Source organism: Mycteria americana, chromosome 10 (assembly GCF_035582795.1).
Source record: "Mycteria americana isolate JAX WOST 10 ecotype Jacksonville Zoo and Gardens chromosome 10, USCA_MyAme_1.0, whole genome shotgun sequence".
Classification (NCBI taxonomy): Eukaryota; Metazoa; Chordata; class Aves; order Ciconiiformes; family Ciconiidae; genus Mycteria; species Mycteria americana.
Window position 1 is genome coordinate 8,901,113 of NC_134374.1, and position 25,613 is coordinate 8,926,725.

Sequence of the window (25,613 nt, forward strand, 5' to 3'; positions counted from 1 at the left end):
GTATTTTAATTTTCTCTCATAATTTCATTCCTTTCTCATGATGCAAGTCATTCTTGGTCAGCATTAATAATTCACATGGAAAAGAGGCTAATCTTTTATGACCTTTAAGTAAATAGAGAAGAAGATGCTAAGGGAATCAGATTGTTAGGTTCCCAAGTGGGAGCCTAGAAAGGTATAAGATATACAGGAGTAGAAAGATTTCTTTTTACTCTGTATTTATATTATATGGAATACAGTGTAGGTCTTGATAACCTAGCTATAGAAGTAAATTCACTTAACTGACAAAAAGACTCCAAGTGTTTGGAGAGTAACTGGTTTTGTTTGAACTTTCATATTGCATTAATCACATTTTAAAGGAAACTCTTTCCACTGGTTTAAAAGTGGGTTTTTTTGCAAGCTGATGCCCTGAAAATGTTGATACAGATAAAGTACAAAACGGGACATGTCCCAGAGGTGTTGGACTTGCTGCCTCTGCTCACACAGCTGAGATGGTGCAGTTTTAATGTTTCCAGAAGCTGCTGTATTCTATTATTAGAAATATTTGGCTTGAGAGGTACGCATTCTAAATCTGTTTTAGGAACAGAATCATACTCTGGGCAGTAGTTACAGTGCACTCTGTAGCGCCTCTGGCCATTGCCGACTGCATTTCTGTTGACTGTTAAGGTAATAATGCACTGTGCCTGAAATGCCTGTGCCTACACAGCAAAATGGAATAGGTTATGGTAGCACATTATGTCATATCTAAATTGGCTTAATCTAACTGGCACAAGGAAAAATAACGGAACAGTTGCACATTGGGGGCTGTTGAGAGATTGTGCTTTGGTTGCTAGTAGATGGTAAAGCCAAGGTTTCTGCATCTTTCGGCAGTTATCTATTCTATGTGCATTACAGTGCTATGGGTGTGTAAGTGGAGTCTACAATCACACTTTTATAAATCCACCTTCTGCTCATGGTGATGAGTACTCCTAATATTACCTCTAGGAGAACTGGAACAATACTGTTTCTGAAATTGGTATTATTTACCTCATATAATTCCTGGTTTTGGACTTGACGCTACAAGTGCCTGATTGTGTCCATTGTGTCATTCATGTTGAGCTAGTTTGTATAATCAAATGGAGTGACCAGAAGACAGTGGTGCCTTTTTATGAGACACAATAAACACCAAATACAGTGCTAGTCAAATACTCAAAACACTGATAAAAGTCAAAACAAATGCATTCAGTTGAGATCAGCAGTGCACTGAACAATGCCTTTTCCTGATTTTGTCCATGAGCATCATCCTCTGTAGTGCCAGGCCAAGTGTTGTGGTTTAACCCCAGCTGGCAGTTAAGCCCCCCGCAGCCGCTCACTCACTCCTCCCCGGTGGGATGGGGGAGAGAATCAGAAGAGTAAAAGGGAGAAAACTCATGGGTTGAGATAAAGACAGTTTAATAGGTAAAGCAAAAGCTGTGCACACAAGGAATCCATTCACTCCTTCCCATGGGCAGGCAGGTGTTCAGCCATCTCTAGGAAAGCAGAGCTCCATCACATGTATTGGTGACTTGGGAAAACAAATGCCATCACTCCCAACATCCCCCCTTCCTTCTTCTTCCCCCAGCTTTATATGCTGAGCATGACGCCATACGGTGTGGAATATCCCTTTGATCAGTTGGGGTCAGCTGTCCCGGCCGTGTCCCCTCCCAACTCCTTGTGCCCCCCCCAGCCTCCTCGCTGGTGGGGTGGGGTGAGAGGCAGAAAAGGCCTTGACCCTGTGTAAGCACTGCTCAGCAGTAACGAAATCATCCCTGTGTTATCAACACTGTTTCCAGCACAAATCCAAACCATGGTATGGGACCACCATACCAGCTACTGTGAAGAAAATTAACTCTATCCCAGCCGAAGCCAGCACACCGAGAAAAAAATTGTCTTAAAACTTGTCAGACTTTGGGTATGTCATGAGTTGGAATCCTGGGGCCTTGCCCTAGCTGGATTTTCTGGAATTCATATGCTAGTGAAAATACAGCCATGTTCTTGTTTTGTTATGTTTCTGGTCCCCTCCACCCTTGTAGCAGAACATTATTTCTAGTCCTGTGTTCTACGGTGTCTTCGCTCGACAGACTGTCAGCACAAGAGATGCTCTTTTGTAAACTCTCCTGAGCTGTAGAGCTCATGCATGCTAACGCTGCCTTTGGTAGCAGGTGCAGATTCTGATTCTTTCCCTCTGTATATATGCCCCACCCTAACGGGATTAATTGAAAATGAGAACTAGATAAAATTCATCGATAAACCGATCAATTAATGCTACTTTAAGGGAATTATAATTCCCTCTGTGAGTGGATTGTGTAGAACGGCTGGGAGGGTGGATACTGCTTGAGACACCTACTTGAAACAGAGATTGTTTATTGGGATTCATCAATACGCGTTCATATCTGTTACAGACAAGCGGGTGTATGGCAGGAAATATGAATGAAACACTCTGCGCCTAGAATATCATGAAAAGGAATTGTTGCAAATAAAATCTGGGATGCTGCTTTAGACAGTGATGCAGATGGGTGACAGCCCTGCTACTCCTTTATTTCATAGGGCTTTGCTGTCGACATTAATGCCAATATTAACATAAATTTTTTTCCCAGTCTACTCTTTCCCAGTATTCAAATATATGGGAATGTGTTTTCTGATCTATGCCAGACGTATAAGCTGGTGCCTGAGCTGTAGAACTGCCTGCATAGTCTAACAGTAACTTGAGCATGGGTCAACTTCTTGGCTGTGCCGGTTTGGATGTATGCTGGAGAAAGGAGTGCTGGTAAGACTGGAAATAGTCTGTTTTCCAAATGCCACTGGCGTTCATTTGTTTTGTGTTGTTTTCTTCTAAGTCTTCATGTCTGTTTTTAGACCATTCTTCTAAGCTGCTCTGGCAGCTATTTCTTCTCTGCCAAATAAGTAATTCGCTGTCACAATCCTAAATGTGCTGAGAAGTAACCAGTATGTTACATGGGCCTAGTAGCTGTTTGCCCCGTGATTTTTGTATTGTATAGCTTTATACAGGTTCCTCCTCTGTTGTTTAATCTGTTCTGTGGTCTGCTTTGCCAGTAAAAAGAAAAACCTGTTTCTGGTTTCTTTCTTTGATTACTGATTATGTTTAGGAAACTGGTTACTGATTACACGTTATGAATCTGAGTTACTGATTACGCCTAAGAAGGTGACTGGTTCAGAATGACATTTGATGTTCACTAGACTTCATGCTAGATGTGCTACAGAAAAGACCAGAATCTGGGAGTTGAATTCCTTCTATTTCTTTTTCTGCCATACTCTGCAGTCTTTGTAGAGGATGATGAAGGGAGAGCTCTCGCACAGTACAGTGCTTGAGCTGTTGTTGAAAATACAAGGCCAGGGTATCAGTAATTAACAGAGGCAGACGTACTACTTTTGGAAAACGGAGCAAAGTGGTAACCTCTTAGCCCACTGAAAACCAACTGCTGTGTCTAAGTGGGTTTAAACTAGTTTAAACTAGTGCCGTGTGCCATGCTCTTTCGGGGGGAAACTCTCATCTGAATATCTGACTTTTGGGCTCAACTCTACTGCTGTCTTGAATGGATTTTTGTAAAGCTTAGTGCAGTCAATGGAAAGACCTAGTTGTTCCTTAGGGCAGTAGCTGGTTTAAGTTAGGACATCAAGTACGTGCTCGGAGGACTGCTGTTGGTGGCTGTGGCTCTTCATGCTCAGAGATGCAAGGGTGAGCTCTAATCCTTTGTGATACAGTTTCTCCTTTCCACAGTCTCGCGAGCAATGTAAGCAGCTGCTCGGAGTTCAGGTAGACTAGTAGAACTGTGCATAACTTACCTGTTCCTGGGGTGGAGGTCTACTGCCTGTTCACTATCCTTGGTACTTTCCAGAGGGCCTTTAGCATGTGTCCAGGGAATGTGGCACTTTTGAATCTGGATCATACCAGGCCGATGTGGGGGCTAGAAGTGCATGTGGCTGCTTTGAGCCAAATTCTTCCTGGAGGAACGAAACACCATTTATTTTCTGACAGAAACTTCATTACAAAATATAAAAAGTGAATAGTCTGAGTATTTATTTCCGGAGTACTTTGTTAGCATGTTTTGATCTTGTATGTTAGAGGAATTGTGTATGTCGGTATTAGTTTGGTGTGTTTTGAAACGTATATTATTTTATACCACTGTTTAAAACCTATGAATGGATGAAGCAGATTTGCTTTGTCACAAGTAAGAATCTTTAAAGGAGAAAAACTTACTTATTGTCTTGAGTAACAGAGTAGCCTGTTCTCTGTATTCATTTACACTGTTAAGGGAGCCTAGAATATAAGTTAGTAGAAGAAATAGGTAATTTGTCTTTTTGTCTTGTACCATTAGTTGTTTTAAGATTCTGAGTAAAGGAAAGAAGATGAAACGCAGGAAGAATGATGCTGGCAGCTGGCAAGGGAGACAGGAGGTTAGTACAGAAAAAAAACAGCAAATAAATTGACAATTAATATAACATTCAGATGAGTCTATCTTGGTAACAAATATCCAGTGATTCTGCATCTCTCTGGGGGCAGGTGTGGCTGAAGAAATGTACCATGCACATCACTGGTTTGTTACTAGGGAAATGCTGCTCTTTAGACTGCCTGCTAGGTTTCCACACTGGCATCTGACAGGAGAGGCCAAGTCTCTTGGGGCCTATGAAGAGGGTCCACTTCAGAGATTGTTGGAGTCTGCGTTTAAGTACATGTAGCCTTCATGGGTGCCTATAGTCAAATATTATTTTGACTCCATATTTTGACTTAGTTTGTTCTGTAAGGAAGTGTTGCTTTGATTTTTTTTTTTTTTAATTTCTCAAACTTTACCACTTGCTGAAGTGTGTGCTTGTTTTCACAAAGAGGTTCTTTAAATCCTAGATTGATGGGTGATCCCTTCTACCTTGTCTTCACTTGCAGTTCCTCTTTGCATACAAAAGGTACCTATCTGCTGTCTGTGAGCAGTCTTTCATTGATAAAACAATTTATAGACAAGCCCTTCAGAGCTAGGTGAGTCAGTTGCTCAGTACAAGTTTATAGTTCATCTTTTGTTTGTTGTTTTTCTGTTTGTTGTAGCCTGGCTGTACAACTTGAGTGCTTGGGTATACAGAAATTCTACTTTTGCAGCTCTATACCAGGAAATGCATTTGCATAATTAGCCAGGCTTTGGAACAAGCCATCTTTTATAGTGAAAACAAGATGTTTTGTTTTACACAAAAAAGATATTGTCAACACTACTGCAGCAGAACAATTGTTACTCTGTTCTCAGAAGTGTCCTGAGCGTAGTGTTTGTGTAACTGAGCCTCACAACTCGGCGAGTGTAGAAGCCCTTATGAAACCACAGATACTAAATAGAGAATGCTCCTTGGCAGGAGTGAGTGCCTCACGTTGTGGTGTTTATATCAGGAGCTATTGTTTCTGAAGCGTGCCTGTTCCAACTGGGAGAGGTACAGCTTTCTCTCCAGTTAGGAAAACTGCTTTAGCCTCTTTCCAAATAATTTTGATTCCCCCACTTTGCCCTCTGTATCTTTCAACAAGGGACAGCAGGAAAGGTTCAGGTTCAGGAAACCTCACAACTTCCATGAAGTTCTTGCTTTTGCGTGCTATTATCTTGCTTGGTTTTATGTTTTGATACAGAATACTTGGAATAAAATGATCCAGCAGATTGTATGGAAGATTTTTTTAGCTTAGTCTCCCAAGAGTTGGCTGAGCATCGTGGAGGTTGCAATCAGGACACTGATAGTGTTCAGCTGGGGGATGCCAGGACTAGCAGAATCCAGCTCTTGGTTTTAGCATCTTTGACATTCAAAATAGGATATAAGAATTGTTGTTGAATTTAAAAGGCCACTTTTAAATAAAAGGTCACAATATTAATTACTAGCTGTTTATTGACTGCTATTTAGGAAGAAAACCAAACTCTGTTTCAACCTCTCTTTACTTCTGTTGATGTAGAAATTTTTGTAGTGTTTCTGTTTCAACCCTATGACTTCAGTGTCTCAGAACAATAATAGAAAAGGAAGGCTTTTTTTTTTTTTTTTTCTTTTTCTTCCCAACAGACAAGCCACGATGGTAGGACTTGCATCTGGATTCACTTTAGTCTGTAGAATGATAGAATGAGTCTGCGTTTGAACCAAAGCTAATGGCTTGGTGTTATTCCTGTGAAATTTCATATTTGTGTAGTGGTATTGTCCAGTTTTCATTTCTGAAAAATAATGGAAAAGTATGTCTTTTCAGCTTTGTAATTGAGCTGCAGCAATAAGTTGAATTCTGAAGTTTGAATTTGAATCTTTCCTACTACTGTTCAGTTTTAAATGTGTTGCTTTAGTTTAACAAATAGATATAGGCAAAGGCATTTACAGATGGGAATAACTTTCAAATACAGTGCATCACCTTTTCTAACTGATAAAGAGCTAGAATTAGTTGGGTCTGGATTAAGGGGCTCAAATTAAACTCAGAGTTGTGGTTCAAGTTATTTTTAGCACAGTATTATTTTAGCACAGTCTGTCTGACTTCTCCTCTAAGAAGTAACATGAATTCAACTAAACACACAAATTACTAACTGTAATTTCCCAGAAGTTGTCAGCAGGTGAGAAATACCTGATTTACTACTAACTGGTAACTTGTTTACATACATCCTTCTGCAGCTTCTCTTTAAATCCAATAAAATATTGGTTATTTTATATTTTACTTTATGTTTGGTGGAGCGTAGCAGTTTCACGCAAGCATGCTGATTGCTATAAATCAGGTCTTTGGATTTTTGCACCTCCTCAGTAATTACTTTTATATATTTATTTATATACTTTTATATATAAAAGACCTCATTTATAGAGTTCTATCACTCACAAGGTAGCAATTATCTTTTCTTTCTGAATAGGCTACTGTCATATGGTGTGTGTATAGTTTCTGGTTTGATTACTTTAGGGTTTTGCATTGTTATTGGTAATTTATGCTAACTAAGAAAAGGAAAAGAGCAATCTCATGTTATTCCTTCTTTTTTGCGCTTCTGGCTAATTTTGAGAATTGTCTACTTGAAGTGCCGCATTGCGTTTGTGGCAAGGGGAACGGAATGGTTACAGTTAGCTGCACTTTCAAAGCACTCTAATATACATAGGTGATAAAATAACTGAACTGAAGGGATTGTCATGGGTCATAAGGAGAATGGTTCCTTGTAACTCAGGTGTTAGTGATGAAAAACATTTACAAATATTTTCCTTATTCTACAGCTTCCATTTGAAATGGAAATATATTACATCCAGCATGTGATGCTTTATGTTGTGCCCATCTATCTGCTGCGGAAAGGAGGTAGGTTGGCAATTTACTCTATATGTATTGAATTGGTCCCATGCAATGAAAAAGCTGTGCTTAACGGTTACCACAGGCTACCTCTTACTCTTTTTTTTACCAGTTTTCTCTATGTTGTTACTTAATAGTTGCTGATGTTATGTTGGAGTTGTAACCCGGGTAACAAAGACTCGTGTCAGGCAGTGAAATGGGAATAAAAAAATGCCCTTTTGCCCAAAGTTATCAAGAATGTATTGGCATAATGTGCACTGTCTTCTTGAGTAGCATCTCTGCCATTTTGCAGCATTCTAAGTTGTTGGTGGGATGTATTTTTAAGACTTTTGCCTTCTTGGATGTCTCTTGAAGTACTGCAACTTAAAAGGAGCTGAAAAAAAATTATTATTATTATTATTATTATATCCCCACGTAAATATTAGTTGGCTAATTAGATAAATTCCTGAAATTCTGAAGCTCTAATGAAATGTAGTGACATGTATTAGTGAAACGAACTAGCTTGCTTGTTATCTCTTCTAACAAGATTACTATCTTGCGTTCACCAATACCATAATAGTTCAGTAAGTCTGGGAATCCCAAATTGTTCCACTGCCCAGTGATTTTTCTGATTGTCGCTCCTTGGAAGGGAATACAGTATGTATTCATCCGGTGTGATGCTCTGCCCCCCTCTAGCGTTGACATGCCTCCAGCTGCATTTTCTAGAAGAGCTAAATTGTTTCATCCAGGAAATAAAAGATGATAATTTATGGCCCAGATGTTCAGTGGCCTTTAATGAAAACCCTGAGGATGTGATGTCAAGCAATGGGATACAATTTAGCAAATGCTCAGAACAAGCATAGTCAGCCTCCTTCATTCTGGTGTATCTTTTGTATTTTATACCAGCAGTCACTTATAATCCTTCACGCTTATTTCACTATAGGTTTGTAACCTTTTTGTTTTTCACTGCTGGTATTCACTTCACTTTTTTTTTTTTCACTGTTGAGTGAAACTAAATAAAAATGATCCAAAGGAAAGAGTGAAGTATACTTCAGAAGATCATTCTGTTTCTTTCTCTTACCAGAGAAATATGCCAGCCACATTTAATTTTAATCCATCTTTGATATCTTAAAATTCTGGCAAATAATGCTAAAGTGCAGAATAGTTGTAGAAGTTACACAAACTCCAAATCATTGCAGTGGGGAAAGGGGGGAGAAAGTGTGAAGAGCCACGTAGTACACTGTAGGCGATGACAAACCAAGCTCCTGTGATGTCACTAAACCACTTATTTTGATGGCCTTGAAGTTCCCATATAACACCATTTTAAGACATATATTCGCTTTAAACAATTTTGCTTTAAAGTTTGGCCTTGGATGTTGCTTGATGTGTTCCTTGGTTGGTTGGTTTGGTTTTTTGTTTGTTTTGGAGTAAAGGTTTTCTGGGTTCTTCAGCGCCTGTTTCCTGGGCTGACAGGACTGTAGCTGCAGTTTGAAGGGCTCAGTGTTGTACAGTTGTCACCTTAGTGCAGTTTTCTGAATTTTTGCCCTTTGTTAATTTACAGGTATTTGCTGCCATCTAATGTTGACATGAGAGCAGTGAAATTCTAAAAGAACTTTGTTAGCTAAATATCAGTTGAGATTACCCTAGGCTGTGTAGCTAAGAACTGTTCATTTTCTTACGCAGTTGGCTCCTGATCACTTGACTGACTGTAATACCTTGGTAGCAAAATGCGCATGGACTTCTGTAGTAGTTATGGCTAGTGCCACAGGAGACCTAATGTATGATTTTTGACGGAAAAATTACTCAGCCTGAAAACATTTGTTAATATTTTGTCATTTCACTAGCACCTTTGTTTAAAGTGCTTTCTGAGTAAATCGCACCCTTTATCCTTACTATATCTTGTGAAAATTGCCTTTTCATCACTGCTGTTGATCTGCATGCAGCTTTATTTCCGTATTTTAAATAGAAATGTCCATCAGTGAATCTGTGGGTTATGATTGGGAGAAGTAATTGAAGGGTAGTAAAATTGGAAAAATGAGAAGGAATGGATTGTATATGGAAAAATATACTACTTCAGTTTTATTTGGTATCTGCCAATATTACTGATGGCCTTAATAGGATCTCAGTCATAATACTAACATTTCGCAAAGGAAGGTTGAGCAGAACACCTGAAGCAGATTTGATTTGAGGCTCACTCTATACAGAACTGCATGTCCAAGTTTGTTGACATGCTAATCAAGTATACCAGTCATGCACACACATTCAATTACCTGTTGAAGTGTTTCCTTTTCAAAAGAAAACTGGGTGACAGTAAGCAAGGGCTATAATCATTTATTTTCTTTCTCTCCCTGCTATTCGTTAAAGTAGCAAAGACAGGTCATGTTGCCCTGGCAGCATCACCTTCATGTCCCCCCCATGTAAGTGTGGGGGCTTTACCATGCTTAGGATCAAATTGATGAGGGAGATGTTCAGAACTCAGGCTTCAGTGTTGCACAGTGAACTCGCTGAAGCGCAAGGATGTATTCCCTCTGGGGATTAAGACCTCTTTCTTTCTTCCTCTTCCCTCTGCCTTGAGCGAATATAAATTTCCGTACTTCCCTTTCTAACATATTTCTTTCCAAGTGCACATATGCATGTATACATACACATGCATGCCAGGCTAGACAAAATAAATGCTTATGTGCTGTGGCTCAGATATTTCTTGGCTGCAATAAGAGGCTCTCATGCAAAATAGATGTAGTGCAGATACAACAGGCCAGCACAGGAGATTCCTAACTCAAGGCAGTTCTTACATGAAGTATATCTGCCATTAGCAACTTTTTTGCTGAATGAATCTCCCCTTGTATTACTTGTGAACCCTGCCAAAAATCATAGAATGCATCTGGGCAGGATACAGCATTCCTGAAATAGCTGGATAGGCTGAACCGGAGCTGTAGATCACTCTTTTCTCTTGTCCTTAGGAGGTGAGACCCTTGCTTCCCTGTCAAAAAAAGTATGAATGCTTTTGTAGCTTCTGAATTGGTTTACTGTTGCATCATCTGTGTGCTAGAATTGGCAAAAGGGAGGTGTAGTGAATGAATTGTCAAGGTGGAAAGAAGAAGACAGGAACCACAGCAGCGCAGGTTTAGACCATGAAACCAACCCCTTCATTGAAAAGCTCCTCAAACCACTTCGTCTACAACTAAGCTGGTCTTCTGAAGCATATGAGTATGTTCAGATAATTATACTTTATGCTGCTGGGATACAGATTGCTGATAGAAGGCTTAGGGAGGTGGCAGCTGAGGAAGTGTAATGTCTCAAACTGCCACAACTATTTCAACAGTGCATTCACCTGACCCTCTAAGATCAAGGTGTCAGGGCTTTTCAGTGGTGTTCAGGACAACTTCGCTGCCCAGGGAAGTGGTTGAGTCACCATCCCTGGAGGTATTTAAAGGTCGTTTGGATGAGGTGCTTAGGGACATGGTATAGTGGTGGTCTTGGTAGTGTTAGGTTTACGGTTGGACTCTTTTCCAACCTATACGATTCTATGATTCTGTGATTCTGTTTTTCTAACTATATACTCTTTAACATAATGAAGAAAAATCTAGTTTGCAGTGCATCAGCCTTAGAGACTCACAGTTCTTGACTGTCTTAGTCCTTATGCTAGTTTGGTCAGATTTTAGGATGGATTTGACAAAAGTAGATGTGCATCTTATTTCAGAGCTTCAAATCATACTGAAATTTAATCAAAGTGGAATTGTTATTTCCTGAGTGCTGTGAGCAAATGATATAATTCCACAACAGTTTGAAATAAGGGTTAATTTATAGCAGCTCCCTAGCAGTGGGGTTCAGGAGATAATCTTTCTTGTGTTTTGAGCATTATTTAGTTGACTTAATAACAATGAAGTAGAAAAGGATGTTGGTGTGTTTTTAGGATTTTGTCACTTGAAGGAGCAATCTGATGTGTGAAGAGCTGTACCTGAAGTTCCAGAATATCATGTATGCTTAATCAGAGACCTTTGTATTGGTGTCACTGAATTCTCAAAATTCACAACTCAAACACAGGTTGTCCACACTGTGGAGAGAATAAGTTGATTTGGTTGTGGGTTTTTTTTGGGGGGGAATGTTCTTTTGGAGCCAAAACTGACAGTAATGGCCTTGCAAATTCTGGACAGTCCTGTGGTCTGGCCCCATGTATTTTTAAGAGCTGACGCACCGTTGTACAGCTGTGCACAAGTGGACAGACATATACACCCTAAATAATTAAGTAGGTGAGTTGTTTGCTGGGAGTAGAGTCTGAATTTTCAGCTTATAAGGCACGTGTTCTATCTTTATAAACAATAAAAAACTGTCTCTCTGATGCAAGTCATAAAGCCCTTTTTTTTTTTAAGTGTCTTCAAAAGTGGCATCAGAAGAGATAAGTTCTATGGCATTGTCAGAAAGTCAGTAGAAGTTGATCCCCCCCCCCCCCCCCCCCCCCCTTCTCCTTTCTTCCCCTCTCATGGAGCATGCCTCTGTCGCACTGCAGAAGATGGACAGAAGCAGCTCTGTATAGCCAGCTTGCTTAAGGGCAGTGCAGTGTTTCTTAGCTAATGAGAAGCTGGGCTAAGTTGTAAGATGTAGAACACAGATACCAAGTACAGACGAAAGGATCATTTTTCCTGTGGCTGTAAACTAGGAAAGCACAATTAAAGCAACTGGGGATCTAAACTTGTGCTTTCCATTGGCTGTTAGGACTTGCGGGCCAGAGTGAGGGATTGCTATAAAGACGTTTCTATCTGTAGTACCCTTTCCCAGCCACTTCCCCACATTGTGACACTTGCCTGTATTTAGCAGTATCTTTCCTTGGCTTTTAAATGGAGTTATAAAGCAGGCTTTATTATATACCTTAGTAGGAATCCAGGAAAAAAAATCACTATATATTTGAATATAGTTAGGTAGTCATAAATCTAGTTTATCTCCATCCTCATTCAAATGCTTGATAATGAGTGGTACAGCTCTTTCACTGAAACTCTTAATTACTTGGAGACCTGTCAACTCTTGTGTCTTATTCTCCTACTCTCCTTCCTGCTGACAGCTTCCATGTTCCTATTCCGGCTTTTCTCTACCTCCTGAATCCCGTGTTGAGATGTAAATGCCTGGTTCCCTGTCCAGCTGTGCTTGTGCTGGCACCTCGAGCAGCAGGGTAGCTGTGGCACTGCTCAGCAACTGGAGGTGTGCTGGTGCTCTGGCTCAGGCTCATGCTGCAGTCTCTCTTGTAGCGCGATCATTTCAGGATAATCTTGTTTGACGATTAAAGAGAGCTGGAGAGGAAGAGGAGGGGACGTGTCTCTGTCGTGTGACCCTCTGAGCTTTATGCACCGGGCAGTTACAGTTCCTTTGAAACTATGGTGGCCTGTTATAAAACACTTAAAACTAAATAAGGAAGTTAATGTGGCATTCTCTGAGCGGGCCCAAGGTCTGTTAAAGACCTCTCTCTCTGTAGGAGATAGAGAAGTTTAGAAGGGTATGTACCAGTATATGGAAGAACTACTGCTATATGAAGGAAGAGGAAGAACTGCTGCTGCTCCTTTATGGAATGTAAAAAATGGTTCCCGAGGGGAGCAAGTAATATTAAGGCCCCTGGCTGAGCTGATGCTGATGACAGTAGCTGGCATTCAGGGAAACAGAAATCTCCTGGCATAAGGTAGTATTTTGAAATCTACACATAGATTCAGAACAGCTGTAGGGGAAACAGTGGGTTTCAGGATCATCCTCTTGAGAACGTTTTTCCTGTTTTCTCCTGGAAAGGAAGTTTGGTCTCTAGGCTAGCTCAATAGGCCACACTACTAGAATTAACTCTTTGATCAAGGGAAATAAAATGGAAATAAATTTGTCCTCACATTTTTGTAAGCTTGAAAATGAAGGAATTGTAATAGTTGCTCTGAGTTTTGGATTAAGCAGGTCTACCTGTAATTGTGAGACTACTGAATCAGAGTGTGCTGGGCTGGAAAACTGGTAAAGCTCTATCAGATGTAGTGGGAACGAAAGCAAGACATTAATTAGGAAAAAGAGATTATTTTAACACCCTACTAAATTAAAGAATTGTACTATATTTAGGTTCTAATTCAAACAGAGGAGTAATTTTCTCCTGTGTTATGTTTTCACAGAAATACAAAAGGAGTATTACTTCCTATTAAGTTGCATTCAAATTTTTACGAGCCTATGTTTTGAGAACTTTACATAAAAATAAAAGTTCATAAGAACACTAGAACTAGCGCAAGACATTGGGGGGGGGGAGCAGTATAAAAGACATTGTCTCTTTGTTGGTCTTTAGATTTTTAAAGCCATGCTTTCATTTCCTAGATGTCAGAATTAACCACTTGGCATGTTCAAGGTCAACAAATTCTTGTTGCAGAAGCAGATGATGAACCCCAAACTCTTCAATCTATGTGAAATCCTTCCTATCAATGCTATTGAAATAATGAAGTTTAATTTAAACTGAAATATCCACTGCCATGCTATTTCAACACAAGAGCAAATATACAGCCTGCTTGGATGACCCTGATTTGGAACGGTCTCAACTGTCTGGGGCGTGAGCATTTTTGAGAATGAGATTAGTGCCAGACTGGCAGTTGGATTAAATTTTTGACAGTGCTTAACATATAAGAATTGCCTGTGATCCTTAGTGAATAGAGCGTGAAACTCACTGCTGCCTATTGAAATTTATTTCCTATGTAAGCAGCAAGCAGCTTTTGCCAAAGCCAACACAGGCCATTCAAGCCACCACTCAGCTGGGTCTCAATTTGCCTGTATGTTTCTGTTAACAGACTGTGTACTACAGAAAATAGACCACACTGCTCTGTTAAAATCTGTTGAATAGCAGGACCATAGAGTAATAAAATCTATAGTGATTATTTATCTAATGAGAAATATACAGAAAATATCCCTTGTATGAATTTAAAATTAGTTTCCCAAAGCACACTTGGGAATCCAGAGCTCTCTGAAATGTTTTTGTGGGGAGGTCACTGTTTCCTTTTTGTCCCTTCATGTCCAAATAATGATACTGCTGAAAATCACACTATTATTTTCAGGATTGCAAAGTCTAGCAAGGAGGGATTTTTCTATTATATACCGAGATCAAAAGTCTGTAGAGAGTTGCTAATGTATTTTTTGAAGTTTTGCAACAGAGAGAGGATGTAGCAGTGTAAAATTCTTTGCTGGAGGAACCTGAACAGCTCTCTTAAGTGACTTCTGAAACATGATTCCCTGACTAGATTGAAGCTGGACATGAGAAGCTAGGGTTCAAAGCCAAATTATGCCACCGATCTGTTTTGTTGTTTTGTGCCATTTCCTTAGTCTTTTAATGACTGCTTGCTCCCTCCAGTCTTGTTTCATAGCTGGGTTCGCTTGTCTGTTTTACTGTTTATGTACTACCTGCACTGTAAGCCCCCCAGATATCAAGGTCTCTAGATTCTAGCTTTTCTGAGTGTTTACCTCTTTAGACTACTACCATCTGTTCTCAGGCTTTGTCGAGTACTTCTGAAATGACATGGGCAACTGCCAACCAGGCGAATTCACATGAAACCAAATTTGGTGTAGCACTACTCTGCCAGTTCCTGGGAGCTGTTTTAGATACCTTATTTAAATTTTATTTTGTGTTTTGCATCTAGGTTAAACATGCACCTAAAACTGCAAAGACAATACAAAAAAACCTTTGCAAGTCAAATGATGTTTTCTTTACGCTACAGCTGAGGAGGGAGCACAAAGAGTTTCTGTATAGCTTGACCAGGTCATTTAAAGTTGGTGCAGCCAAAAATAGAGCCATGGTCTCCTGAATTCTGACACCAAGGGTAGTTGCCTTTTCTCTTGTCCTCTGTAATGAAAAACCATATTCAAGGTGGTGTCACATATCTGATGTTTTCAAGCAGTGGAGTTTAATGAATATTATTTAAGTAAAGTCTCCTGTACCATTTTCTAAATAGGATAACAGCTCTTAGATCATGCTTGCTAAGTATGTTTGAAGAATGAGAGTGTTGTGAATTTTTTTCCCTTTACCTGTAGAGCACTCCACTTAAAGTTATTCATGTAGAGTTATTTTGCTTATAGTTCAGACACTTCTTCTGACCTTCACCTGCCCGTTGGATAAGAAATCTTATAAGCTGCCTTATGCTTTTGAAGTAGCTTCTCTGCTCATATTTATCATGGCTGCACCAAGCCACAGCTTGCTTACTAAAACATGGTGTGCAGTTGTATTTGGGTAATTACACTAATATTGTTGCCCATTCAAGTCAGTGAGTGATATATGGGGTGCGTATGTGCTGCGGTCATTCAAGCATACAATCAACTCCTTACTCTTTGTTGACTAGCAATGGAGAAGCTATGTTATTTTGAGTGGACAATGAATAGATGTACAGTTTTAGACAATAAAGTGTAGGTAATTTTGAATTTGTAACATTCACAAAATGATATTTAAACTAGATTGTTTCAGGTAGCTACTGCAAAATCAATCTGAACTGGCATGATGGGTGCAAACTATGGAAGAAAGCTATGCAGAAAAGAATTGTAAAAGGGCAACAGGGATTGAGAAAGCAGTCCTCTAGGGATTTTAAACCTGAGACAGGAGGCACTGTTACATGGTGCTGGGGTAAAGCAAGTAACAGCAGTTGTTTGCCTTTATCTCCATACGATACCGTACGTAGGCATACTCATACCAGTGTTAGTCTGGTGAGTTCCGTCACAGCTAGCTATGCATGCGTAGTTATTTGAGTTCCCAGTAGCCTTGTACAGTATCTGCTGAAGTCTGCTGAATCTTCCTGGTAATTACTGAATGTGCTAGCTAGCAAAGGCTAATACGAATATTGCACTCTGTGCTGTAAGCTATCCTTTGAGTACTGGATACACATTCCAATATTTAGTAATATCTAATGGATCAGAGAGCAGACAAAGGCAGATAAAAAATGCCAGTGTACTTTTATATCTGAAACTGTACAACTTCTTATAGCAGCTGAGCAGCATGATGTTGTGCATCTTTTTCCTTTGCATCCCTAGATTAAGTTATTAAAGTCATAAGGAAAATAATATTTTTCCCCATATCTTACACTGAGATTTTCATGTCTGCTAGTAAGAGTCTTGAGAACTCTGTAAACTGTTTTTGTTCTCACCATATGATGTCTGAATATTTAATTCCAAAAATAGTCTTGTATCTAAGGGTACTTGTATTAGATCTGATTTCCTTGGTACATTCTAGATCACGTGACATTGTGTTTTGTCAGTAAATTGACAAAACCTAGTTTGCGGAGGAGAGAGAAAGGTGAACCCAGGAATAATGTGATATCTGCTACTTCATTTGAATGGAAAAAGTATTTTACAGTATCTGTGGTATCTACTGATTATAAAATTGTTTGTAGTGTATATCTGAAGATATCTCCACAGCAGTTTTCGTTTAGAAGCACGGTCTGTCACTAATGGATCAACTACTTTATACTGCTTTTCTGTTCCTAGGCATTACTGGTGCAAGTTACTTTTTAATAGTTGTTAAACAACCATAAAATTAGGAAATGGTAATTAGGCTATGCTTTAATACGGTGCTGTGCAGGAACTACCAATACCTACGTTAGCTCTGTGCATGCTGAAGTCATAGTCCCCGTAAGAAGCAGGTGTTTAAGTGTAAATAACCTGATTTTTGAAGATTCATTGTATACCATGACTGTACTTTAGTACTTCTGTGGTAGAAGGAAGAATGGGGTAAAAATCACGGGTGTTGGTGAAAAATAGGCAAGCTTAATGAGCTAACATATTGTACGTTCTCCTGCTGGACCAGAAGGAGGGAAGAAACTGATCAGGGCACTCCAGGTAAGAAAGAACGCTCTCAAATATTAATTACTATAATGGTATTGAGTAGGTTATCAGCTAAAGCCAGATGCCCTAACATCCACAGAGGAGGAGAGAGAGGATTATTCACAAGTGTTTGACGGACACAGCAAGTCAGCTGAATACTAATGTATTCCTTTCTTTTCAAGGTATCTACACTCCAGAACCACTCTGCAATTTCTGGTGGGCTCTTTTATCCACGGGGTTTATGTTTGTATATCATTTTAGCATCTTGCAGATTCTGGGATTGGTAAGTAAATACAGGTTAATAAATGGATAGTTTGCAAGTACATTCACAGTAAAAACACGGACTAGTTTTTCAAAGTGTCCAGATACGTATGGATAAGACTACTTGCATGCAAATTTCTAATTGCGTGTTCTAACGGGCATTTGTATGTCATATCTCACAAGTATTGATAAAATATTTCATAAATCGGTTATGTACCCGCATAAATCCATCTATTAAATGCACAACTGAATTTGGATCTGCTTTCTTTCTGAAAGCTGCCCTACTTGTGTTGAACCTAAACATTTTTTATTATTATGGTAATTTCAAAATTACCATTTTAGGTGTCTGAATCAGTGCAACACAAAAATATTGTTAATTTATAAATTTGTTGTCACTTTCTCAGGTTACAGAAGTGAATTTGAACAACATGTTGTGCCCAGCTGTCTCAGATCCTTTTTATGGGCCCTGGTATCGAATCTGGGCATCTGGACATCAGACTGTCATGACCATGACTCATGGGAAGCTTGTAATCCTACTGTTTTACAGTGCTGTCCCCATCTTTAAATGTAGCGTGGACTTGCTTAGACTCCCAGCTAAGAAAATAGACTGACATTTCTCCCCACGGAGTAGTACGTGCAGGAAGCGGAGATACTTATACTGGAAAACAAAGAGGAGGGATGAGAGGACAATGTGTTTATACTTCTCCCCACAGTTTATTGCCTCAGAAACACCTCTGTAATCAAGTGAGGTTTTTTTTAACTGCTGTTTCTCACTGCCTATTGCCAATGGCAAAATTAGTGGCCTTATTCTGGAAAAGGTTCGTGTTTTATACATTTTCTGTAGATTACAGTAGAATCTTGCTAAGCTACTGTTTAAAATTAGGCCAGGATCTGTCCACATTCCAGCAAAGACAGTGGCAGTGCTACCTCGTCTTGACTTATTTTCCATTAAATATAAGAACACTTACAGGATAGGAAATAAAGCTGAATTACAACACTCCACTGATGTGACAGAACACATGTTGAAGTGCATCATCCTGGCTTAACTCTTAGTGCTTGAGTGTTGCAAAATGGTCACGGTGAAATGATGTACACTTATCTCCCAGTCGTAAGTGCAAAACAGTGAGGTTCTACTGTATTTTCTTTTAGCTGGTTGAAAACGTTGGGGAACAATAACTCATTCAAGTTTGCTGTTTTTTTGTTTTTTGGTTTTTTTTTTTTAATCTGACTACTTAATTTCTAAGCTGCTGTGGATAAATATCTATCTGGCTAAGTCCCATCAGATCTTGATGCTTTGGAGGTGCTTTTATTTGAGTGAGTGGAAGAACACCATGTTGAAATAATTTCAAAAGACCATGTTACGTGTAAGCTATGGTAAGATATTTCATCCACTGTTCTGACCTGACTTTGAACAAAATGTTTTTTTCACTTAGCTTAGACTGGAGAGGGAGTGGAGATGCAAAGTCCAATGTAAACATCAGAGTTTTCTTTTTTTACTTACTAGATTTTGAAACATTCCTCCTCTGTGTTCTACACTGATCCTCACTCAGTAGAGTGGTTAGTGAAGAAACAAAATGAAACTGCGCTCTCTATCTTCAGCTCTTATACATTCTGTATACTGATCTTAAAATACAGATATAAAAAGGAACATCAAATCAGTGCAGGCCTCTACTGAAAAGAAAGTGTTCCAGTTTACTAGTATGACTAAATCTTCCTGTTAACATGTCTTTTGGAGAACAGGATGTAGATAGGCAGAATGATAAATAGTAAACTGTGCCTGTACCTGTTCAAATTTTCCAAGGCTAGAGGAGAAACTGCTGGGCAGAAAGATGGGAAATCTTGAGTGTGTTCCTCCAGATAGTTAAATGTGAGTCTATTATGCAGACTGTTGTGTTTCAGGGCTGCAGAATTTTGTTGTACAAAAGTTTGTTGCAATTTATAGATTCATTGTGTTGTCAAAGCTGTGACTTGTAAGATAAAACAAAACCATCATACCTCCTCCAGCTGGATCACCTGAAGGTATGTTCCGAAGTTAAGGTGCAGTCATTTATACCTCAAGAAGGAAAAGTAAGAATGAGAAGTGGTTGACTTTTTTTTTTTTTCCTTAAAAAGAAAGATTTTCATTGGAGAGGGAACAAATGGCTACTTCAAATATTTTTACTCCGTATGTTTAAAAAAAAAGTACACCTCAATCAGAAATATATTGTCCCACGTTCTAATTTACAAACTGGTTTCTGGCTTTCTTCCGTGCCTTGCTGTGTATATGTAGACATAATAAATGTACTGTACTCTCACAACTTGAGAACATGAGATGTACACCTAAACTATCCATCAAAGACGTATAGCTAGGCTTAGTTACACAGACTATACGGCTCCTTGTGTTTTTAATTAGAATTCAACTTGATTCAGCTAAGCACCTGATAATAAGAACTACCAGCATACAGAGCCAATGGTCAATTGTTGATCCTGCAAATGTCCAAGTACTCGATAAATTTCACTGAGTAGTCTCACTGCTGCCTCAGTGAAGCTGGGCATATGTTGCTTAAGTATTTGTGGAGGGGGGCCTAAAGAAAGAATGTGTGGGTACTGAAGGCCTGAATCCATCAGTGGAAGACCACTTAAGGAGCTGCTGGAGTGACAGAAGTTCTTGCTATTGATTTCAGCAGATTCAGTATTTCATGATGAAGCACAGGGTGTTGGTGGGAGATGCTAAGATGCACAGTGCTGGATGTTAAGGCATGCCCCCTATTAATATACTTCATCTCCTATGAATAGCTGAAGGAAATATACAGTGATTCTTCCCTCCCCATAGTTACTGTCAAGTGTATCATGGTTTATTTATTTACTTAAGGCATTTTGCCAAATTCATATGTTGGATTCAGTCCTGTTTAGAAGGAATGTTTGGTATTACAATAGAATGATTTTAGCCAAATTTTGCAAATGTTATTTAGCATTATTATTTGCTTAACTTTACTTGTGGTTGGTTTCTTTTTTTTTTTTTTTTCCAGAATATTGTAGCTGCTGGAAAAATTTCTGAGTTATGTGAAAGTAGCAGCCTTTTTTTTTTTTTTTTTTTTTTAAATGACAACATTTCCTATCTATAGTCTGTATGCTTCAGGGCATTCTAAACAAGTATAAACCAGCTGCTGTTTGGCACCATTGACTGCCTCTGGTCAATTAAGACTGCAGCAGCATTTAAATAAGCTCAGGTGTCTCACTCAGTTCAGGCTGTTTGCTTAGAATGCAAGATTTGTGAGCTCTTCTGACTGACTGAAGATTCAGTAGCAGGAATGGCAATGATGTTAAATACAGCTGACACGAGGGAATCCCTGGGGCAATTTGGATGACAGGATTCTTGGTGCAGTTGTGCCACTTGCACCATTGACTCTGATAGCAGAGCCATGGTAAGTGATTGCTCCTGCCTTCCCTCCCACCCCGTATCACAGATGTCTGTTTCTGTCACTGTGCTGTGACTCACGCTTTTCTCTGTTATGCTGGTCCAGTTGTTTTGAGTCACACGAGAAATTTCAGGCATCATTTCACAACATGGAGTATGCTGACAGAACTGCTCATCAAAGCCAATGGGACACTCCTATTCCCCTTCCAAACCTTACCTTGCGCAGGTTCTGGAGCTTGTTGAACTCTTCTATACCAATTTAAGTTGCTAAAATGGCTAACTGAACAAGGTAATTCAGCAAAAATGTAGAGAGGTAAACCAACTACTTAACTCAAGGATTTTGGAAGTATTTGAGCTGCTGTAGAAGAGTCAAATAGTGCAACTGGAGTCAGGCGGGAGGGAAGGCAGTGGAACCTTCACGTTTTTGATGATAAGCTGTTGCTTCTTTGCTTGTTGTACAGTATCAATGAAGCTGGCTGAGTTAGAATAGAATCATTTAGGTTGGAAAAGACCCTTAAGATCGAGTCTAACTGTTAAACTAACACTGCCAAGTCCACCACTGAACCATGTCCCTAAGTGCCACATCTACATGTCTTTTATTTAAAAGACCTCCAGGGATGGTGACTCCACCACTTCCCTGGGCAGCCTGTTCCAATGCTTGACCACCCTTTCGGTGAAGAAATGTTTCCTAACATCCAATCTAAACCTCCCCTGGCACAACTTGAGGCCATTTCCTCTTGTCCTATCACTTGTTACCTGGGAGAAGAGACCGACCCCCACCTCACTACACCCTCCTTTCAGGTAGTTGTAGAGAGCGATGAGGTCTCCCCTCAGCCTCCTTTTCTCCAGGCTGAACAACCCCAGTTCCCTCAGCCGCTCCCCATCAGCCTTGTGCTCCAGACCCTTCACCAGCTTCGTTGCCCTTCTCTGGACATGCTCCAGCACCGCACTGTCTTTCTTGTAGTGAGGGGCCCAAAACTTAAATTATTTCCTCCCTCCCCTTGCCCCTTTTTGAAGGTTTTTAAAACTTAGTATTTAATCTTAGTTTATGGTATGACACCAAGAGAAGTGTATCAGGATACCTGAGACACAGGCTTCACAGAAGGTGAAGAACAGGTCAGAATGGGAGCAGAAAGGGAACGAACTTCTGAAGCTGATATCATGGAACTTCACATCCTTTATTCCTCAGCTGTCCCTGGTATCTGTTTGGAATATGCATCAGACAGAGCTTGTTCAATGTGCAGGATACTGGTTAGAATGGGAAAGCAGAATACTTAATCTCCATAGGGATTATTTATTCTCTTCCCTGGCAGAGGCTGATTTTCTCTTCTCTGAATGGTTTACTTTAGAGGCAGTTATGCTATACGGATGATTTCTTTGGTTGCTTTTATGCTTATTTATGCTGGAAATTAAAGAGCAAAACTATACTGCTATTCTTGAAAGCTAACTGGCATTCTCTCCTGTGGCATAGATTATGTACGCAATCTGTGTCAAGATAACTTGAAGCTGTTGCCCAGTACCTGGTGATGAGGTTTCACATTGCAGCAGTGCAACGTACAACTGAAAGGGTAGTCCTGGTCCTCCCTGGGCAACTGTTCCGACATCTTTTGTCACAGTACTAACAGCGATGAAAACATCAGCAATAGCTGTGGGGCAGAGCAGGAGGTGGACCATGTATTCCTTTCAGCAGTGGCTTAAGCCAACTGTAGAATCTCACCCTGAAGCGGACTGATTTGGTGTCCACTAGCAAGGCAGGCACAATACCAGAAAAACATTCTTGTGCAGTGCCGATGCCCAGACTTCAGAGAAGTAGGTATGCATTAAGGTGTCTGAACAGAGCCCTCTACTCTCCTGATTTTTAGTACTGTAGGCACTGCAAACAAAAGAAACAAGGAGCAATGAAATTGGTTACTCTTTCTGCCAGTGAATGACTGTCTAAACTTGCCTCCAAAGGTACACATAAATGCAGCATCAGGAACTACAATAAACTTGTTTCCTGATCGGTTTGTTTATGCAGCCTTAGAGTACGTAGCCCTCCAAAGCAGAAAAGCGAGCTAGTAAAATTTCTGCACCTCCATAACATCTGGCGATTCAGCCTGTGAATATTGAGATTATTGTGCCAAGGCTTTAGCTGTCCCGGATACATTCAGTGCTGTTTTTCACAGATTCAGACACCGTACGCTATGTTTGAGCTGTATCTATTTGTTTAACTTCCTCCTAGTTAAGCACCAAAGAAGAATTTGCATCTTGTTTCTTTTGAAGTGTGAAAATTAACAGCTCTTGTGTAACTAACTCAATGAAAAGCCACAGCCTATGAACACACACCTATATGTCGTTTTGGTTCAGGTTCGTAGGGCTTGACAAACACTGCTTATAAGCAAAGCCTACTTGTGCTTAAGCAGATGCTGCCTTGCTGAAGTTGGGAGGCATGAAAAGTCAGTCCATCTGCATACCTTAAGATTATAGAGTACCTCACTAGAGGTACCGTCTTTTTCTGGCCACAATCAGGGGTCTGGTATTTCTGTATATTTGATATCATCCTGTAAAGCCCAATTGTATTTTCCTTTCAGAAATGGCTATCTGCAGGCGTTACATTACTGTACTTTACTTTTATGTCCTAAGTCTTGCACCTAAACCACCACATTCATTTCCCGTGCATCTACAGCTGATGGAAAAATATAGATGTGCTGTTTTTCTCGCTGTTGCAGTTTTTTCACTAGAGGCAGATTCTTAGGAATTAAATTGGTCCTAACAGTTAACAAAGCTCCAAAAAGGCCAAAACCCAGGAAAAGGGCGTATGCCAGCCCTTCTGTAAGGAGGCGAGAGGTTTCTACAGGCAGACAGGTCAACTTTGATGTTTTCATTTTTACAGTGACACAGACTCATAACAAATCTGTTGATTTTTGTGATCTCGTACTCAAAGTGATCTTGCTGTAAATCTGTCTTGCAGCTTTTAGTGTAACTTAGTCAAAGCCAAGCTGGGTTTTTGTTTTTTGGGTTTTTTTTTGTTTTTTTTTAAATTATTTTATTTTTCTTCAGGGTCAATTTTGTACTTTTAAAAACTTATTTCTGCATTTACTGAGTCATTATCTCAATGCTGCAGAGGACGCAGCAGGCAGAACAGTGAGCGTACCCACACTGCTCTCACCAACCAGACTGTGCCAGGGAGCTGGAGTGGCTCAGGCTCCGGGCTGAAGCACAAAGCAGTTTTGGAAACTCGCAGTTCCAGTTACCCAACCCTCTAATTCAAGCGTGGCGTTACCCAGGCACAGAATGGTACGGCAAGGGTAAGGATGGATGGGGAGAGGCTCAACTGCCACATATGCTGTTAGTTCTGAATAATTTGTAAGAGTGTTATAAATTTTGTAAACTTTTTAATGTGCTAAAACTTGGTTATGAGGTAACATTTACAAATAAGGGGTAATTTGTGTACTTGTTTTTTGTACTTTGGTCTGATGGGGTTTTTTTGTTGTTATTGTGCCCTAAGCCCACATCACTGGGCAAATAGTTGTTAAACCTTTGGATTAAAACAAATAAATGCATTTTAATGGATACTGTACAGTTTTGTTATCATTCTAATAGTGCCAGGCATGGAATCTGCCTCACATAAGACACTTTAAAACTAGATAAGAAAACCAAAATTGACTTTCCACTTCAATTTGTAATATTAACAGTTAGAGTCACAGAGGGACTTTAATACTAGATAGCTAATCATCGAATCAGGTAAGAATATGGATACGCCTGTCTTAAGCAGTCTGTACCACTAGATGTAGTCTATCTTGCACGTAGCAGTTTCTGGAAGTGAGAACAATGATTACTGGGATTTCTGGAAGTTCGAAGCATTTAAAACTGTTTAAAACATGACCTGTGCCTGTTATCCATCAATCAACACAAGCCAAGCCTGAATTTACTGGCAGACCTCACTGTAGGACATAAATCCTTTAATCACTGTTTAAATATTCCCTGTCCATGTCTTTCAGGTAAAGAGCTCAGGAAACAGGATTATAGTAGTAAGATAGTTTCTCTACGCTGCTTCCACTGTTCTTGCCACAACTTTGGCAGTGTCTTTTCCTTCCTGTTCTGTGTCACTTTAGTAGAAGATCATAGAACACGTACAGAAGTTTTCCGCTCAAAACTTTGTTCGAAAAGCTACTGTAATTAAGGTACTCGGACAATCTCACACCCATAGGTGTGAACACTTCAGAAATGTTGCTGTCTCTAAGTAAAAAATACATTGAAATAGACTGCAATGATGTGACCCAGTACATCTCAGACAAGCAGGTATTTCATAGTGTAAGGTTCCTGGCAAATACTGTTCCTGGAAAAAGAACATACTGGACATGCCCACCTCTATTACCATACACGCATTGTAGAAGTTTTAAGTTTTCATGCAGCTGGGGAACAGAACCAATTCTCCAGCTTAATTTCTCCTGAACAGTATAAAGACTGATACAACAGCTGAAGTAGAAATCTCCTGTGAAGTGCTGCGTGGAAACCTGAGAAGAACTAAGCAAGCAATTTCCTTTTCCAGGTACTGCTAATTATCCTCTGCATCTCTCTGTAACTCTAAGTGTAAGTCAGCCTTTCATTTAATACCAACATATATGTAAGAATAAGCAAATTTCCACCTCTGAAACATCCTTAATACTATTTTGCTAGTTTGATTTTTATAGTGTGATAACTACATAGCTGGCTAAAACAGCAAGGAGAGGGGGAAAGTTTTGGTAGGCAGTTTTAACTAGCTATACATCTCAATGCACTGTGAGTTTTAGGTAGGTTTTACCCACTTCAGACTAATGATCCCAAATCTGTGAGATGCTAAAACAACAATGGAAGCTATTTACACAGGCAGGTTTTCCCTTCAGAGGTGGGTGGGTTTTTTTTTAATCT

General features: G+C 39.7%; 1 protein-coding gene across 2 annotated transcripts in view; it reads left to right on the top strand.

Annotated features, from left to right (window-relative positions):
- Nucleotides 1–24,269, top strand: part of TMEM164 (transmembrane protein 164) — a 52,017-nt gene extending 27,748 nt beyond the window's left edge. For both annotated transcript variants that reach the window (XM_075513126.1, XM_075513127.1), the window contains 3 exons: nt 7,219–7,297; nt 17,248–17,348; nt 17,731–24,269. In XM_075513126.1, coding sequence (XP_075369241.1) covers nt 7,219–7,297; nt 17,248–17,348; nt 17,731–17,937 — 387 coding nt within the window. In that variant the 3' untranslated portion in view covers nt 17,938–24,269. The remainder of the gene's footprint in view (nt 1–7,218; nt 7,298–17,247; nt 17,349–17,730) is intronic.
- The last annotated feature ends 1,344 nt before the right edge of the window (nt 24,270–25,613 follow it).